The 18,411-nt window shown below is 36.2% G+C and overlaps 1 protein-coding gene across 13 annotated transcripts in view; it reads left to right on the top strand.

The window, feature by feature from the left end:
• The window catches only part of pcbp3 (poly(rC) binding protein 3), a 118,524-nt gene that overhangs the window by 87,151 nt on the left and 12,962 nt on the right, over positions 1 to 18,411 (top strand). For 6 of the 13 annotated variants that reach the window (XM_022680160.2, XM_022680156.2, XM_049485368.1 and 3 more), the window contains 9 exons: positions 2,980 to 3,146; positions 4,271 to 4,294; positions 4,491 to 4,523; positions 6,014 to 6,130; positions 6,491 to 6,622; positions 9,610 to 9,738; positions 13,648 to 13,791; positions 14,958 to 14,999; positions 18,109 to 18,187. In XM_022680160.2, coding sequence (XP_022535881.1) covers positions 3,072 to 3,146; positions 4,271 to 4,294; positions 4,491 to 4,523; positions 6,014 to 6,130; positions 6,491 to 6,622; positions 9,610 to 9,738; positions 13,648 to 13,791; positions 14,958 to 14,999; positions 18,109 to 18,187 — 775 coding nt within the window. In that variant the 5' untranslated portion in view covers positions 2,980 to 3,071. The remainder of the gene's footprint in view (positions 1 to 2,979; positions 3,147 to 4,270; positions 4,295 to 4,490; positions 4,524 to 6,013; positions 6,131 to 6,490; positions 6,623 to 9,609; positions 9,739 to 13,647; positions 13,792 to 14,957; positions 15,000 to 18,108; positions 18,188 to 18,411) is intronic. The other 7 variants (XM_022680161.2, XM_022680159.2, XM_022680165.2 and 4 more) reach the window with 4 other exon arrangements.

The following is an 18,411-nucleotide window of genomic DNA, read 5'->3' as shown; positions in this document are numbered from 1 at the left end:
AAAGCATTTAGGTGGCTTTTATCTGGGGTGCTGTTTACTCTTGTTCTTCCTTTCCTGGGGTGGTCCTGATGAGAGCCAGTTTCATCATAACTCTTTTGATGGTCTGTGCAACTGGAGGATACTCAGCAGTTTGCTGCACATACTACATTCATGTTTCGTTCTAAATGTTTTTATTTCCCATTTGTAAGTAATGTGCTATTCATGCAAAACAATCTGTCTCTATGTGTTTTCTAGTTTTCTAGTGGAGTAACAGGCTGTAGTTGCTCTGTCATACATATAGAATCGCCGCTATGGTTTTTGCATGGATTTAAAAGCCATTTCACACAGAATGCTGTATTTTCGGATGGAAAAACAGGACTTCACATACATTTTAATGCATTCTGTGCTCTACGAATGGGACTCCAGATCTCATACTTTTCTACTCTTTATGTTTTCTGCTCCCTGTCCATCTTCTGCTCACTTAATTAATACAATTAAACAAATGAAACAACTCAAATTATTTTGTGAAGCATTTAGGTGGCTCTCATCTGGGTTGCTGTTAACTTATGGTTTTTGAGGCTGGTGACTCTGATAAACTTATCCTGTGCAACAGAGGGAACTCTTGTTCTTCCTTTCTTGATGTGGTCCTAATGAGAGCCAGTTTCATCATAACAATTTTGATGGTCTTTGTAACTGCAGGACACTCAATAGCTTGCTGCTTGCAGCACATACTACACTCAGTGTGGAAAAGAAGAAGTTTAGGTCTAAGTGTTTTTATTTTCCATTTGTAAGTAATGTGTTATTCATTCAAAACAATCTGTCTGTTTTCTAGTTTTCTAGTGGTGTAACAGACTGTAGTTGCTCTGTCATACATATAGAATCGCCGCTATGGTTTTTGCATGGATTTAAAGGCCATTTCACACAGAGTATAATATTTTCGGATGGAAAAACAGAACTACACATACATTTTAATGCATTCTGTGCTCTACAAATGGGACTCCAGATCTCATACTTTTCTACTATTTTTGTTTTATGCTCCCTAATTATCTTCTCACTTTAAAAGACCTCATCCACACAAGTGATCAGTGCTGAGGGACGCTTTCGTTCAAACTTCTCTGTGGAACATGAACAGACAAGTATTTATTTAGACAAATTTCCAATAACACCCAAATAAAAAAATGTCTGCAGCTTTGCATTCCATTAGTCGACATTGTTAGTCAAACAATTAAGCCCTGAAGTTTAACCGTAACAGTTTGTCCAGAGCAGGGTTCTTGCACTATTTTAAAAGTCAAATGTAATGCTTTTTAAGACCTTTTTTAGACCACAATTAATATAACTTAAGACCCAAAAGTGTAGTTATATTTTCTTTATTAGAAAATAATTAGTTGTATTGGAAATCAAAACTTAACCTAGTTAACTCGCCGGCAACGTTACTATGTTATTTAGCTTAGCCGCTAAAGTTAGCTAGCTTGCCACTAACCTTAGTTCTCTCCTCGGTAACGTAGCTAACTCACCGCTAGCGTTACTATGTTAGCATGTTAGCTAGCTCTCCACTAACCTTAGTTCTCTCCCCAGTAATGTAGCTAGATACTTCGCTGCTAACCTTAGTACTCTTTCTAGTAACATTAGCTTACTCACCACTAAGGTTAGCATGTGCTTATCCACTGGCATTAAATGCACAGTTTAAAAATGTAATACCTACAGCAAATTTATAGTGAATTTAAGACAATTTAAAACCTTAATTACCCGGGTTTTAATGTAAGGCTTTTTAAGACTTTTAAAGGACCAGTGGGAAACCTGCAGAGCTGACCGAATATCGTGATCCGTATTCTGTGAGTTGGTGAATTCTGCAGCATTGTGCAAGCCCTGCCACAGCAGCTCCTTGTACTGATGCTAGTTGAAATACATACCTCACACCTGTCTGTGGAAACCCATGTTTGAATTCGCTGCACACTCCAATATGACGAAAACATTGCATATGTGCATTATTGAATACTGCTTCAAGAGGAAATGACCACTCTGCTATTCCAGGCAGACACTGTGGGTGTTCTGAGTCTCAGAATCATATTTAAGTGTAATGGCTTTTTCCTGTCACAGTGCTGCTTTGGCATTGGGCAGTGATGTGGGAAATATTTATGGGATATTAGATATATAGAGTGTATTGTTATTTTATATACATATACAGTACCAGACTAAAGTTTGGACAAACTTTTACATTCAATGTTTTTTACCTACATTGGAAATTAATACAATTACACAAATGAAACAAACCAAAAAAATCTGTGAAGCATTTAGGTGTGGTTTCTGAGGCTGGGTAACTCTGATGAACTTATCCTGTGCAAAAAAAATAACTCTTTTTTCTGGGGTGGTCCTGATGAGAGCCAGTTTCATCATAAGGTTTTTGATGATCTTTGCAACAGCAGGATACTTTTAATATCTTGGAGTTTATAATTTTCTTATGCTTTCAATTTCTTCAAAGTTTGAATGACTAGTATTAATCTGCAAAGCAGAAAATTATTAAACAATGAAAAAAAAAAAACACTGAATTCATGAAGTGTCTAAACTTTTGACTGGCACTGTATATATAATATATATATATATATATATATATATATATATATATATATATATATATATATATATATATATATATATATATATTTTTTTTTTTTTTTTTTTTTTCTTGAGTTTCTGTTTGAAAGCTGTAGACTGATTGTAACTGGTGTACAGTATGACTGTACGGTTGTGACTTGAATTTATGAGAAGTGCTCCCTCTTGTGTTCGAGGTTTGCATGTATAATATAAGCAGTGATGTCACATCATGCAAGCCTGTACTCCTTTAAATGCATGTAATTACAAAGAGAATGCATTAAACAGCCTTCTGCTTTCTATCACATCACTTATCGTGTGTGTGTATGTGTGTGTATGTGTGTGTGTGTGTGTGTGTGTGTGTGTGTGTGTGCATGTGTATGTGTGTGTGTGTGTGTGCGCTCTCTCTAGGTGACTGGTTGGCTGCCATACCATCTCTCTCTTCCTGCTCCTGGGGATTTGCTGTCACGTGATCACACTCCTGCTTCTCCTCCAATCCCAGAATGGAACCCGGCAAAGTGCAGTCAGAGGGCGGGCTGAATGTCACCCTCACCATCCGCCTCCTCATGCACGGAAAGGTAAGAAATGAGAAGATGTGAGAAAATATTATAGAAAAGAAGTGATGATCCTCAGTGTGCACATATTCATAAAGATTTAGAAGTTTAAAATGCTTCTGAAAAATATATTTTAGAGTTCTTTATAATAAAAAAATTAAATAAAATGTATACACCAACATGCCAAAAGTCATGAAATAGCAGTATGTAAATTGATCATGAAGTGCCTTAAGGAAATAGATTACAGACTTTTGGTTATCTTGTAAGCAAGGCTGTACATTGGCCAGTGTACTCATGGTAAGATCCTGTAAATTGTGTGGCCATTTTACATTCCTCGATCCGCAGTGTTGTGTGTACCAGTGTTTCACCATCCAATCAGTTTAGTTCAGCTTTCATATGACATGATAAAAAAGTCATAGGACAGTGCTAGTAGACAATATATAAAACAAGCAGTGATCTATAAATAAAAAGCCATAATTCTTAATAATCTTTTAATAACTAATGTGGTAGTTGTTAATCGATAATGATAATCAAAAGGTAAAATAATGTTAATTGTATTTATACAAATAATTAATATTAATTATCTATCTGTAGTGAAGAATTACAATAGTAATAATTGGGGTTACAATTTGTAGCTGCATTAGAATATTGTCACTTAGATTTATTGTAATTGTAGCCTCTGCTGCTGTGTTTGTATACTGTATTTGTATGACAATTTAGCAGCATGAAACAAAATTATATAAATGAATATTTTACAGATCTAATTTGAGCAGGAATACATGAGTTTTTAATGTTATTAAAACGTAGACATTAAGTAACTGGGTCTGCTGACTCCAAATGCTGATTAAAAAAACTAGTAAAACTAAACATCTTGTTGACTAAGTAATTATTATTTATTAGTTATTGTTGACATATATTATTTCTATAAAAATATAATATGAAAATCTAGAAGAATTACTAAATTATTACCACTGCTTTAATTCTTTATTTATAAGTGATTTCACTAAATTCATTAATATGAACAAAAAGTGTAATATAATATCGTTATCTATTTATTACTCAGTTGTTAGGGCTTTTATTTTGGTGAGGCTGTTACAGATGTTTTACATAGGCCCATTTGACATGTTTCTTTTTGTGTATCTCTGCAGGAAGTTGGAAGCATCATTGGAAAGGTATGTTAAGTGAACACACTTTGCTATATTATAATCTCATGTTTCCAAACTGTGTTCTTGTATTCTGTAACATGTACAGAAAACAAAAAATATATATAATAGAATAAAAGAATAAATAGTATAGTGTAATAGTATAAAAGAATAACATTCTCAAACTTTGCCTTTCACTAATTGCCTGTTGTTATCTGTTCCTCAGAAAGGGGAAACTGTGAAGAAGATGCGTGAGGAAGTGAGTAAACTCTCTTTACCCTTCAGAAGTGGCTGAGTTTGGATTGCAGGATTAGAACTACAGTCAGGGGCTTTAGAGCAATATAGTGACACTTCCTCACAGGGGATTGTATGGAGGAAGGGAAGAGGGAATGTTGCCTTCTTATGAGCCATGATAATTTGTAGAAAATCTGCAATACATTAATAGAATCATTCATAGAGGCTTTATTATGTGTAATGGTTATTAGATAGATAGATAGATACTTTATTGATCCCCGAGGGGAAATTCTTGACATCCAGCAGCAGGTGTGTATAGTACACAAAGTTACAAAAAGATAAAAAAAATATAAATGATACATATAAATACAACAAAATAAAAAATAAAATGAAATTATAAAAGTACAGTCTTTAGTGTGTGTGTGTGATGTAAAATGGAGGTAGTGCAGTTGAACACAATAGACAGCGAACACCAGTTGATGTGCATAAAGTAAGTATAAAATCCAATCAGGAAAAAATCCAATAATGGTTATTATTACTGCCAATGCGATAAAAAAATATATATTTTGTTATTGCTATATTAAAAAAAAATGATTTTTTTTTTAGTAATTACGTAACACAGTATAGATCTTTTAATTAATCTAAAACATGCAGAAATGGGATAGACGGGTATGAAGCCTCCTTGACATTGAGCGGGAATGATTGTGCTCCATCCAGTACTGTTGGGATGAGACGGGGAGTATCAGATGAGGTAGGGTTGTGATAATTAAAATCCAGGCTTCACGAATGCTCCACTGTCACTGAATGCAATCAAATCCACACAGTAGTGCTCCAATGCAATGCAATGTAGTAGAAAGCCTTCCCTGGACCGAAGAGACAGTTACTCCAACAAAAGCAGAATAAACTCAGTTTTGTAATGCCCTTGATTTAAGAAGAAACAATGAATGAGCAGATGTCCCAATACTTTTGTCCATATAGTGTATAAGGAACTAGCAGCTGATTTGAGGTTTGTGTTTTACGGAGCGCTTCTCACATTAACATGATTTAGCCAAGATGGCTTGTATTAGCCGCGGTGTATGGCTACTACAATTTTCTACATTCTGTTACTGTTTATAGTTTTCCACTGGGAAGCCAAAATGCAGCCAGACATACAACTTAAAAGTAGCGGGAGCATCTTCTATGTGAAATCCCGATTTTTCCTCTTCTGCTGAGAGCTGCTGTGACTGCTCAGTCACCACACTTGCTGCCATTGATACTGTGTTGCCAGATCCCTCCTAGTCCATACTAAACTGTTTTTTTTTTTTTTTGCTTCTCCCGAGACATGTTCAAGCTTGACGAGAAATAAAGTAACATTTTAATTTCGGGAGATGGGTTTTTAATTTTTTTTAATATTGCAACACTGTACAAAAAAGTAAACCTACCACCTTGCTTACAGTACCATAATATATATAGTAATATACTGAATCATAACCCCTGTATTACTAGCAGCTGATATGAGGTTTGTGTTTTTTACAGAGCGCTGCTCGCATTAACATTTCGGAGGGGAACTGTCCAGAGAGAATCGTCACCATCACAGGACCCACAGATGCCATTTTTAAGGCTTTCGCCATGATTGCCTACAAGTTTGAAGAGGTATATTTTTCTTCTCTCTCTCGCTCTGTCAGTCAGTAATGCTGGAAAAGCTGAGAAAAGGCAAGGCGCCGCAAAATATTTAGCCAACCAAAGCCTGTCTATCCTTTCCAGTCTGTTTTGTAGCAGGGCATGAATGTGCTGAGAGCCTGGATTTCCCTGAACTGACAGTCAGAGTGAAATGAAATGCCATGCAACAGTTAAGAGCTCAAATCAACAGTAACAGCCAGTTCTAGGCCTGTAACAGCTTACCACCTCAGAATGAAAAGTAGCTCAAGTCTGCAGGAGCTTGTATAGAGAGACAGTGCAGTTCTGAGCTTTAACACTCACAGATTTTCTGTTTTTGCTGTAATGCGTCTGCAGGATATAATCAACTCCATGAGCAACAGCCCGGCCACCAGCAAGCCTCCCGTTACCCTCCGGCTGGTGGTCCCAGCCAGCCAGTGTGGCTCTCTCATCGGGAAGGGAGGCTCCAAGATCAAAGAGATGAGAGAGGTACAGTTCCTGCTTCTCAACATATTGATCGTATATATATTAAAAACTAAGGCTACAACCACAATAATATGTTTTAATCTTAAAACAATCTTCATCTAGACAAGCTCCATATTAGAACTAATCCTTATCTTTATTATTATGGGTGAAAACGCACATTACATGAGCTTTCGTGGGTACTGTGCATGCATGTGCCGGTTCCAAACACAAACTGGGTGCATCACAATTGAGTTCCAATTATTAATACTTAATAGTTTTTGAATTTTAAGTATGTAGTAGGGTGTAAGGACAGTATTGATATTAGAGGTGTGCACTCATTCACTTTACCAGCCTATACGGGTTCTGTTTATACTTGTACTGTCATTCTATCTTAATCACCTCCCCCATCACTATTGCACTTTTGTCTCCTGTCTCACGTATGTCTACTGTGTCCTTGTTATATTGTACACATAGTGTCTCCCATTCTTTTATATTATATATCTATTTTCTGTACTTGCTGTAATTTTTGGGAAGGAGAGTAACGTAATTTCAATTCTCTGTATGTCCTGTACATATGCAGTATTGACAATAAAACTACTTGATTTGACTTGACCTGCAAGACACTCGAGAACGAGACAAGATGAGATTTGAAAATATTTTAAAGAAAACTTGAAAAAATTACTTGAAAAATAGAGTTTTATTTGACTAAATCATGTAACGCCAACTCAACAGACTGGTTTTCTCACCAAGTTGAGTCTATAAAAACATAAACAATATAAAAAAAAATAAAATAAAACTTTTCTAGGTCCTATATAGTCATATTAAGCCAATGGTTTCATTTTTATTCTCTCCTGAGTCGCTTGTAACTTAACTATCTATAACTATAACCAGTCATATTAAGACTATGCAGTGCAAACAGAGACAGAACATTTTTCAAAATATAGTACAGAGATAAGGGATTATTACTGCCTATGATATAGTCATGTTCTTTTTCAAGAATATCAGCATTTTTACATTTTCTGGAAGCAGTTGAGACCATTGGGCACTAACGATCTCTCCTGCTGTTTATATTAAATTTTTGTTCACAGTTGTTGGTTGTTTTGTTAGGAGATTGTTTAAATGGATGGAGCTTAGTTTTTAGCTGCTGTCTTTAACATGGCAACACCAGAAGTCCCCTCAGTAGCATTGTGTTTTTGTGTGTTGTTTGTAGCAATCTGTCTTCACTGTCCATTTGTCTTTCTAATGCAGAAAACTCATAATATTGTAGCACATTTTCCAAAACAAATGGAGAATATATAAAAAACAAAGTTTTTCTACATTGTCGGTCAAGTGTTTCAGGCAACACTCGTCTCAGGGTAGCTAGAAGCCAATGGTCTCTTCGGTGGTCACATGACCAATTCAGATATATTTTATTTTATAGATTTAAATTTAACTAGCACATCTGAACAGACTCTGTGTAAAGAGATGTTTAACAGCTCAATTAACGTAATTAACTTAAATAATCGCTTTTTTATTTGGCTCACTGACAGCTTCAAGCCAGGAGGGCTAAACAATCCAGAATCTCATTACTGATCCCTCATTAGTAACCAGCTGAGTGCTGGATCACTGGTGGATGTATCTTGGTTGTTTGACGTGTTTATTGACTGTGTGCGGATGGCTTTTTGAGAGTGTGCTTGATGAGTCTATAATAGCTGTGTGCCATTATGCCTGTTTAACCTTTAGAGGCTCAGAATGGTATGTTCAATATATGTTACATCATTTATATGCAAATACATAATTAGTTGAGCCATTCTATACAATTTTTCAGTTTACATATTGCCATAAATATTTTCCACCTCAAAAAAATCCTTAACAATATTATCATTTTCATTCAGACATTCAGAGTCATACTGTATTTACAAGAAAACATGAATGGGTGGTATGTGATGGGGTGGTAAATTACATCCCAAAATAGCTGCTGATTCATACTTAGCATGTTAATCAATCTGAATATAATTTTCTTTGCATTATAAGTGTAGCAATTTCAATTCAATTTCTATTTTGCGGGAAGGATGATTGGATTGAGCTGGATGATAGCCCTGTCATCAACATATAAGACTTGTATACACCCCTAAAAAATAATAAAATGAAAAATTGTACAAAACAGGTGTTGCGTGCTGACAAGATGCATCAAGTACAAAAATGTGCCAACGTATCTCCAAACCCTAATTTTTTTTTAGCAACATTTTTATTTAAAATGTCACCAAATTTCTCTTCCCCCCCCCCCCTCTCTCTCTCTCTCTATAAAAGAGAAAAATATAAATATAATATAAATATAAAAATAAATAAATATATATATATATATATTTTTTGTTGTTGTTTTTTAATCAAACCTTTATTATTTTTAGGGGTGTATACAAGTCTTTATATATATATATATATATATATATATATATATATATATATATATATAGAGAGAGAGAGAGAGAGAGAGAGAGAGAGAGAGAGAGATGGGGGAAGAGAAATTTGGTGACATTTTAAATAAAAATGTTGCTAAAAAAAAAATAGGGTTTTGAGATACGTTGGCACATTTTTGTACTTGATGCATCTTGTCAGCACGCAACACCTGTTTTGTACAATTTTTCAGCATAATTGAGTATATTTCTTTGAATATACATAGTGCATAACAATATTCAATTCTATTTTTTTCCATTTGGCTTTAGTGGAATTAATTACAAAGCATAGCAAAAAGCATAAAGAAAGTTTCTTTACACAAAATAAGAAATTATTAACATTCTGATCAACATAGAATGTGATATAAACTGAAATAGAATATAAACTTTAATATATATATATATATATATATATATATATTATTAACAGTCATTTATAATTTGATACTATTATGTAAGTATTTCAAGGCATATACATCATAGGAAATGTCATTATCAAAGGTTTTAAGTATTACGTTTTTTTGTTCTATGTGTGTTAGGCATGTTGTACACACCTGTAATGTTCTGATTTCTCTTCAGTCCACAGGAGCTCAGGTGCAGGTTGCTGGAGACATGCTGCCCAACTCCACAGAGCGCGCCGTGACAATCTCGGGCACCCCTGAAGCCATCATCCAATGTGTCAAACAGATATGTGTGGTCATGCTGGAGGTACAGTGAGGTGGCCAGTGTGGTCAGACAAAGCCTTTTAGACAGCTAATCACAACCACATACACTCTGCACCACATACCACTGACACATACACCTTAATGAAGATATAGTGCTGTAGAGACCACACAGACACACACACACATACACACACACGGCTTTGGATTTAGTACTTCAGTGAACATATTTGCTGTGAACCATGGCTGTCATTGTCAATTTGACCTCACATCTCCAAAATATGAACTTTCCAAGAGAAGGAAAAAAACTTCATTCAAAGCAAGTCAATGTAAAAATATTTTATTAAAAATAACTTAGGAGAATTCCTATTGGTCCATTCATTATAAAATTGACACAACGTAAAGTATAACTGACAGATTCACATTATGTCAAAACATATGCATTAACAAGGTTTTTGCATGAGTGTTAATTAAGTAATAATACACTTAAGATTGGTGCTATGTGTAATGTGTAATATTGGCACTGCCATAGATCAGCTCAGCAGTGCCAATATACAAGTTATAGCACAAACCTTGAGTGAATTATTATTGCGATTATACCACAGTTCCATTATTGCTGTTTATTGAAAGTTTATTGAAAGGACGAGAAAATACAATCTCTGCGAGTTCAAATAGTTCCTCTGCTGCTCTGTTTGTAGCTGCTCTGTTTGGCTTGTAAGCGCTGCATTGTTGCTAGATTAGCTGTATTAGTCAGAGTAATACATGGAGAGCTTCAGTTACAGTGCATTACGGGCTGATAGCGGCACTCATAGAGCGTCTCTCAGCCAATCACATTGCAGGATCGGAACTAACTGTGGTATAATGTACAATATATGTGCAAATATATGTGGACACACCTATCAAAGAATGCATTCAGATACTTTAATTATGTGGGACCCATTGCTGACACAGACGTGCAAATGCGCACACACACACAGCTTGTCTAGTCCCTGTAGAGAAGTATTGCCAATAGAATAGGATTATATGGAGCTGATGAGTGTAAACATACTGGCACCTACCTGCACTAATGCCAGGTGTGGGCTAGATGGATATGAACACCCCCCAGCATTGAGATATAGAACAGTGGTGATTATCACAGTTCCACTGACAGTTCTACTGACCTCACTAGCACTGCTGTTATAACTAAATGCAATCAAATCCTCACAGCAGTGCTCCAAAATCTAGTAGAAAGCCATCCCAGGTCAGCAGAGACAGTTACTCCAACAAAAGCAGGATAAACAATTAACACCCTTGATACAGCAAGAAACAATTAATGAACAGGTGTCCCAATATATTTGTATACATAGTGTATTATTTTGATTAATCAAAGCTTATTAAAATGCTAAAATCAAAATTAGTTTCCAAGATGCCAGCTGGCAGTTAATCCATGACAGCTCATCAAAAATAAAGCTCTGGAAAGAAATAAGAGACCACTTAAAAATGATGAGTTTCTTTTATTTTACCAGATTAAAAACCTCTGGAATATAATCAAGAGGAAGGTGGATGATCACAAGCCATTTGCACCAGAAGTGGCATAAAGTTGTCCAAAAGCAGTGTGTAAGACTGGTGGAGGAGAGCATGCCAAGATGCATGAAAATTGTGATTAAAAACCAGGGATTTTCCACCAAATATTGATTTCTGAACTTTATGAATTTAATTTTTTTTTTTATTATTTGAGATCTGAAAGCTCTGCATCGTTTTTGTTATTTCAGCCATTACTTATTTTCTACAGATAAACGCTCTTAATGACAATATTTTTATTTTTTGGGAGAATTTGTGAGAAATGTTGTCTGTAGTTTTATAGAATAAAACAACAATGTACGTTTTTCTCAAAAATATACCTATAAATAGCAAAACTGATTCAGAAACTGAAGTGGTCCCTTTTTTTTCCAGAGCTGTACATATAATTTGTTATCTTTTAAAATCAAGTTATCGACTGTATTGGAGTAATCATAACAGGCTTATCTAACACACTCCCCTCTGACCCCTCCGGAGAGGCTGTGTGTTGTTTACAGATGCTGTGATGAGACACATATGGCCCATGTGTTGGTTCTTTCTCTCCACTTATCGATTGCAGTGTTATTCTGGTCCAGCAGTGGCATGCGGGGCCACAGGAGTGCCGGGGGGAACAGGGGGCTCTGACGGGGACAGTATTGAATGCCTCTCATTCTCCGCTCTTGTTCCAACTCAGACCTGATGCTGCCACCTCAATCAATGCGCCGGCTGAGGCAGAGTCACTTCCTTTATGTAGACGGGCTTTAGATCTCTCTGCGTCTGGGGATGTCTTTTATTGCGCATCTCCGTTCCTCCCTGATTCCTCATTGATGTTTTTTGGTGTTTGCTAAGACGAAACAAAGGGAAAAGGAGCAGGAGAGATGGGCTGAGGTCTATATGGTTAGGGCCTAGTTCCACAGGATTGTATGCACTGTAAGCCCGGATAAGTTTGCCTTAAAAATGATAAGTAATGGGTAATGAAAACTTAAGTTGGCATAACTTAGAGCATCAAATTATTACAACTAAAGGGGAAGTTGAATTTATTTATTTATTTTTTTTTGTTATACTTTTTTGTTATGTAAGTCCAGATAAGTTTACTTAAAAAAAATTGAGGAAAACGGTTGCCTTAAAAAAGTTAAGTAATGGGGAATGAAAACTTAAGCTAGCATAAATTAAAACATCAAGTTATTACAACTAAAGAGGAAGTTGATTTATTTCTAAGGTAGCCCAGGGGGAATCACTACACACTGATGGTGAGTGTACACACCCAGTATGCAAATAGATTGTGACAGAAGAGCCAATGGAAAAGAAGCTGTTAATGGCAACAGACTAAACTCAGTTTAGTTGATTCCACTCAAAGATCTCAGTTTGAATGTATCTGTGCCCACAAATGTTCAACTAACTCAAAATAGTTGAGTATTGTTTAGGAATATCCAATTTGATCTAAAACAGACTTAAATCATTTGAGTTCAAACAACTTCTGGGTTTACAGTGTAGTCATATAACTGAAATACAGCAGTTGATCAGTAATAGAAACTACCTGGAAAGATTGTATTAGAACCTGGTAGGGTTAAAAGGTTCTAGCTTCCACATCAAAAATGTGGCCCGCTCTCCTCAGCTGCCTGTAGAATCTGGCTAGCTTCACCTTGTGCAAGCTGTAGTGCTTTATCTGGTCAGCTAGCATTAGCACCTAGCTTTTTTTTTAGACTTATTTCCATATTTTTCCAAAGTAGCATTGACACAGGCTCCGAGTGGTCCAGTGGGATAAGCACTGCCACTATGATCAGGAGATAGCTGGTTCGAATCCTGTTCATGTAGCTTGCCATCAGCTACCGGAGCCCTGAGAGTGCACAATTGGCCTTGCTCTTTCTGGGTAGGCAGATGGCGCTCTCTCCCCACATCACTCCAAAGGATAATGTCGATAAGCACAAGGGGTCTGTGAGCATCTGTAAGAACCAAATCGCTGCACTTTAATTCGAGTGCGCTGTGATGCTACTTAGTAAGGCTGCATCAGCAGTAGTTTAAAAAAAGTGGTGGCTGACTTCACATGTGTCTGAGAAGGCATGTGGTTGCCTTCACACTCCTGGTGTGTTGGGGCATCACTAGTGATAAGTAAGTCCTAATGAGTGGTAATAGGCCGTGTAAATTAGGAGAAAATTGGGAAAAACTAAAAAAAATAAAACTATGTAAAAAAAAAAAAAGTAGCATTTCACAACTACACAAAACACATTTACAATCAATCACTTCCATGCACCAAACTCTTGTTTTTTACCATTCCAGGGTAAAGTTTAACAATCTAGGTCAAATCATAATGAACATATTTAAGTTAAAATATAATAAAACACACACACAACTGTCTACTGTATGGTTCTCTTTCTGGGTCTAACCTTGTGTTCGCCTCTTCCCTCTTCCCCTCTGCTAGTCCCCACCGAAAGGTGCCACCATCCCTTACCGCCCAAAGCCCGCCTCCACCCCCGTCATTTTTTCAGGTGGCCAGGTAAGAGCCGACCCGCTGGCGGCGTCCGCAGCCAATCTCAGCCTTTTACTGCAGCACCAGCCACTGCCTGTTAGTGCATTCAGGTTTCTCACCTTTTCACATGCATGCTACCGTGCCACCACGGCCAGGGGACTGCTTGGCTCAGGGATAGAGAGGGGGAGACGGAGAACATTATGGAGCTTGCTGTTAGACCAGTGCTGAGGAGAGAAGTTCTTTGTGTTTAGAATGTTCTAGTAGTATTGAAAAGTGTGCTGAAATTTACTGCTGCTATTGTAATTGAGGACAGTCCTCATTTCAAATTACTGGTTGGGTGGTATAATAGTAATACTTGGCAAAACAAGCAAACCTGGTAAATGTGCCTAAAAACAGTAGGAACAATAGATAGACCAGGCCAACATGTACTTCTAGCTAAAAATGATGAACAACTTTTGCTGTATGGTTCACATTATGCTGCTTAAACTAATGCTAGCTTAGTTATTTCACACTTCACAACTCATTGATGTCTGACATGCAAGCTCTTGTTATGCCGTCCTCTTCTCCCCTTCAAAATAGATATCATATCCTTTTAATATGCCTACAATGGATGCGTACAGAAAATAAAGTTATGATAAATATGAAAAACAGGTTTTTAATGAGGGGGAAATGAATTTAAAATTAAAATTTTAATTGGACAAATACAATAGGCAGCAATATTAAAGGGATATTGTATCTGACAAATCTGTCAGGCAAGTCATTCCAGCTCATTCATTAACAAACATGACTCTACAGTTTGTGCGTCTTACAATTTTCCTCAATATTCTAACAGCTAGATGAATAATTAAGCCGTTTTTCCACTCGTATTCCACTTACTCAACCTTAGCCACTTTCCCACACTCCATTTCAAACAGCCATTAATTACAGGTGGCCTCTTGAATGGAGTCTGGCAGTTCAGAGTCCATAAAATAATCATTAGTGTCACATTCCTCTAAGGCAGGTTACAGAGCGGCACAGCGTAAACTCGATTGTCACTTATATATATATATAAATAAACGTAGATGTCATATGAGACCTCTTAATGAAGAATGTCTAATTTGATGTTTTGCCTTTGAATTATTCATATTTAACAATGTTTGAAGTGCTGAGATGCAGTATGAAATATTAAAAAGGCCTCTAGCGGCTCTGAATCAGGTGACTGTTTAATAGCCTGCTGGTAAAAAGGTGTTAATTTGATTTTTCTCTGTTTCTCTCGCTCACAGGCTTACACAATTCAGGGACAATATGCCATTCCACATCCAGATGTGAGTTCCCAGCCCCCTCCATAAACCCCCCTCCCTCCCCCAGCACCGTCAGCCGTCTGCATGGTTCTGTAGTTTTTCAGCTTGGACCTCTATTAATATTAACCAATAATATTAATATGACATTTCTGATGTGTAATTTTTGTCGCATTACAATCTGAAATTGTTCTCGACCTGAGCCCGACCTCAGTTGTGGACCAGACTTCTTAGGACTTGGCCTACAGAGTTGGAAAATGACATCACTGCAGTAGTTGTCATTTTCTAAGGGAGGGGTTTTGCTTTATTGGTTCTTAAAAAAAATGTTCATTAAATTTCCACATATTGACAACAATGTGGTTTAGCTTTAAACAAAGTAATTCAGAGTGTTTTAATAAGGTTTTAAATGCACTGTAAATAAGGTTAAAGTTTAGGCTAACGTAAGTGAGTATAGAGTATTTTTTAAGTAAATAGTGAAGCTGTTATTATTATTTAATAACTATATTTTTTATATTTCAGTTATTTCAGCTTCAGCTCATTCACTAATGTTTTTGAGGCTCAGGTTAACATTTATTTTTGACCAAACTAACATGCAGTACTAAAATAATTAGCATTAACTAAAAAAAAAATGTTATGTAATAAGATACTACAATTTTAGTTTGACCTGACTTCAACAATAAGCAGATAACTATTTACAGCAATGATAATGACGAGTTTCACAAATTTTTGATGTCACAAAATTAAAAGCCTCTGGAATATAATCAAGTGGAAGATGAATGATCACAAGCCATCAAACCAAACTGAACTGCTTGAATTTTTGCACCAGGAGTAAAGGCGTAAAGTTATCCAAAAGCAGTGTGTAAGACTGGTGGAGGAGAACCAAACTAACATGCAGAACTAAAATAACTTGCATTAACTAAAAAAAATGCTGTGTAATAAGATACTTTAATTTTAGTTTGACTTGACTTTAACATTGAACAGTTAACTATTTTACAGCAATGATAATGAAAGGATTTTTTGCGTATTTTACTATTTTATTATATGTTCAAAGAGTTTCAAGTGTAATGCTAATAATAGTACAATAGGAATACATGAAAATATTTACATTCTACTAAATTACATATACAAATACGTATATACGTATAGCCAGTACAAATTGACTTAACTTAATTGACTTAATTGGTTTTTGAAAAGCAAATTATATTAAACATTGCACTTCTCCACATTAAAATCAATCTGAATTACTTTCTCCTTTAAAATATGCAGAAAATTGGTGAACCCCATTAATCATTATATTATCAGTATACTTACAAATGCAATGCCATTCAAATGACAGAGCGTAGATAAGCTTTCTATATCCTAATATCCATCTTTGTGAACTGTCTGGCCAAACTATCACTTTAACCTTCTGCTCTATATTTAGCAGTGAACAGTCAGTAATGGTCATGAGTAAACACTGTAATAATTCTGATGGAACAGATTGGGTTACATAAGTAAATGGCAGACGCCTCCTAGGTCAGCGAGAGCGCCATCGTCTCCATTAATAATCAGAATGAATCAGTCTCAATCATAAGAGCATGTGGTGACATAGTGCGTGTCAGTCCGTCTCGCTCAGGATAGGCAGTGATTGATGCTGAGGGAGGCATTGGGTGACGTTACAATCACTCAAATGGAGCTCGGGCATCCTCTTCACCCCCACTTAAACTCAGCTCTAGAGGACAAACGCAGCTCTCTGCATCCGTCTCTCCTCCAGCTCGAGCTGATGTCCGTGAGGGATGATGGGGGACTAATCGCAACCTCCCGTTTTATAAGAATCAGTAAAGTGATGGTTGGAGAGAGTGGAGAAAGGCTGCAACTTCCCTTCTTCAATCATCTACTTATGGTTCTAATGGAAAACGATTCATGAGGGGTTCAAGTACATGTCTTAAAGGCCCATTGTGAGTACAACCTTCAGGTTCAGAGACTTTAGAGAGTCTGTGGTGTAGAGGTTACATAAACACTTACTAGACTCACTTTATCATCTGTTAGGGCTGTGAATTAGGAAGTAGCTGGTGATACGGTATGTATCATGATACAGTGGTTAAAATTCAGTATTACAATCTTACAGTTCAGTGTATCGAAATTCTGTTAACAAGACAAATACACAAATACAGCTCTGGAAAAAACTAAGAGACAATTTAAAAATGATTAGTTTTTTTTTATTTTACCAAATCGAAAACCTCTGGAATAATATAATCAAGAGGATGATGGATGATCACAAGTTATCAAACCAGGCTGAACTGATTTTTTTTTAATAATCATTGCACCAGGAGTGGCATAAAGTTATTCAAAAGCAGTGTGTAAGACTGGTGGAGGAGAAAATGCTAAGATGCATGAAACTGTGATTAAAAACCAGGGTTATTCCACCAAACATTGAATTTTCAACTCTTAAACTTTATGAATATGAACTTGTTTTCTCTGCATTATTTGAGGTCTGAAAGCCCTGCATCTTTTTTGTTATTTTAGCCATTTCTCATTTTTTGCAAATAAATGCTAAATATTTTTATTTGAAATTTGGGAGACATGTTGTCTGTAGTTTATACAATAAAACAGCATTATTCATTTTACTCAAACATAAACCTATAAATAATGAAGACAGAGAAATTGATTTAGAAACTTAAGTGGTCTCTTAATTTTTTTCCAGAGCTGTATATTGTTTTTTTATGTGATTATACCAGTGAGATTTATTGACAGAGTACAATGCTGCCATCTAGTGGTTGAGGTTTAAACACAGCGTAAAATGAACCCCTGTCCAACACCAAAGTTTACATGTAAATAAATAACTAAAAAAAATCTATTCTGTGTTTTGGAACTATTGCAAAACTAAATACATTGATACTTCTACAATATACAGAGTGACCCAGCTGATTTATTATGCATGCATTTTTTTCACTCACCAAGTCAGGCCAAGTCCTACTCAAGTTTATCTTTTGGCTCTTTTTCTTCTTCTCTCTACTGCTCTTCTTTCACCACTGTGTGCCATGGCTTCTTCTCCTCGTCTTCTCTTTATTCTAGTTTTAGTTTCTTGATTTCTCGGTGTGACCTGTGTGTTTATAACAATAACCTCTTAGTTCTACTGTCCCTCCTACCCCCTCAGCAGTTGACCAAGCTCCACCAGTTGGCTATGCAGCAAACCCCCTTTACCCCCCTTGGACAGACCACCCCTGCTTTCCCCGGTACGTACCCATGAGCCCTTTCAAAGTGTCCTTCTCTTTGTACCTGTAGAAACACTCTTTTTGTCTTTCTCTCTCTTTATTCTCTCTTTTCCTTTTCTCTCTGTGTCACGCTTCATGACATGCCCCTGGTGGTTGCTGTTCACTTTACTTTAACCTTTTTGTTTTTAATTGCTTTTTTTTAAAATATATTATTTATTTGTTTGGGTTTTTTGTATTTTTATAGT

The sequence above is a fragment of the Astyanax mexicanus genome, chromosome 11 (genome assembly GCF_023375975.1).
Source record: "Astyanax mexicanus isolate ESR-SI-001 chromosome 11, AstMex3_surface, whole genome shotgun sequence".
Lineage (NCBI taxonomy): Eukaryota > Metazoa > Chordata > Actinopteri > Characiformes > Acestrorhamphidae > Astyanax > Astyanax mexicanus.
The sequence above is the reverse complement of the archived record's forward strand: the minus strand, read 5'-3'. Positions and strand labels throughout refer to the sequence as shown.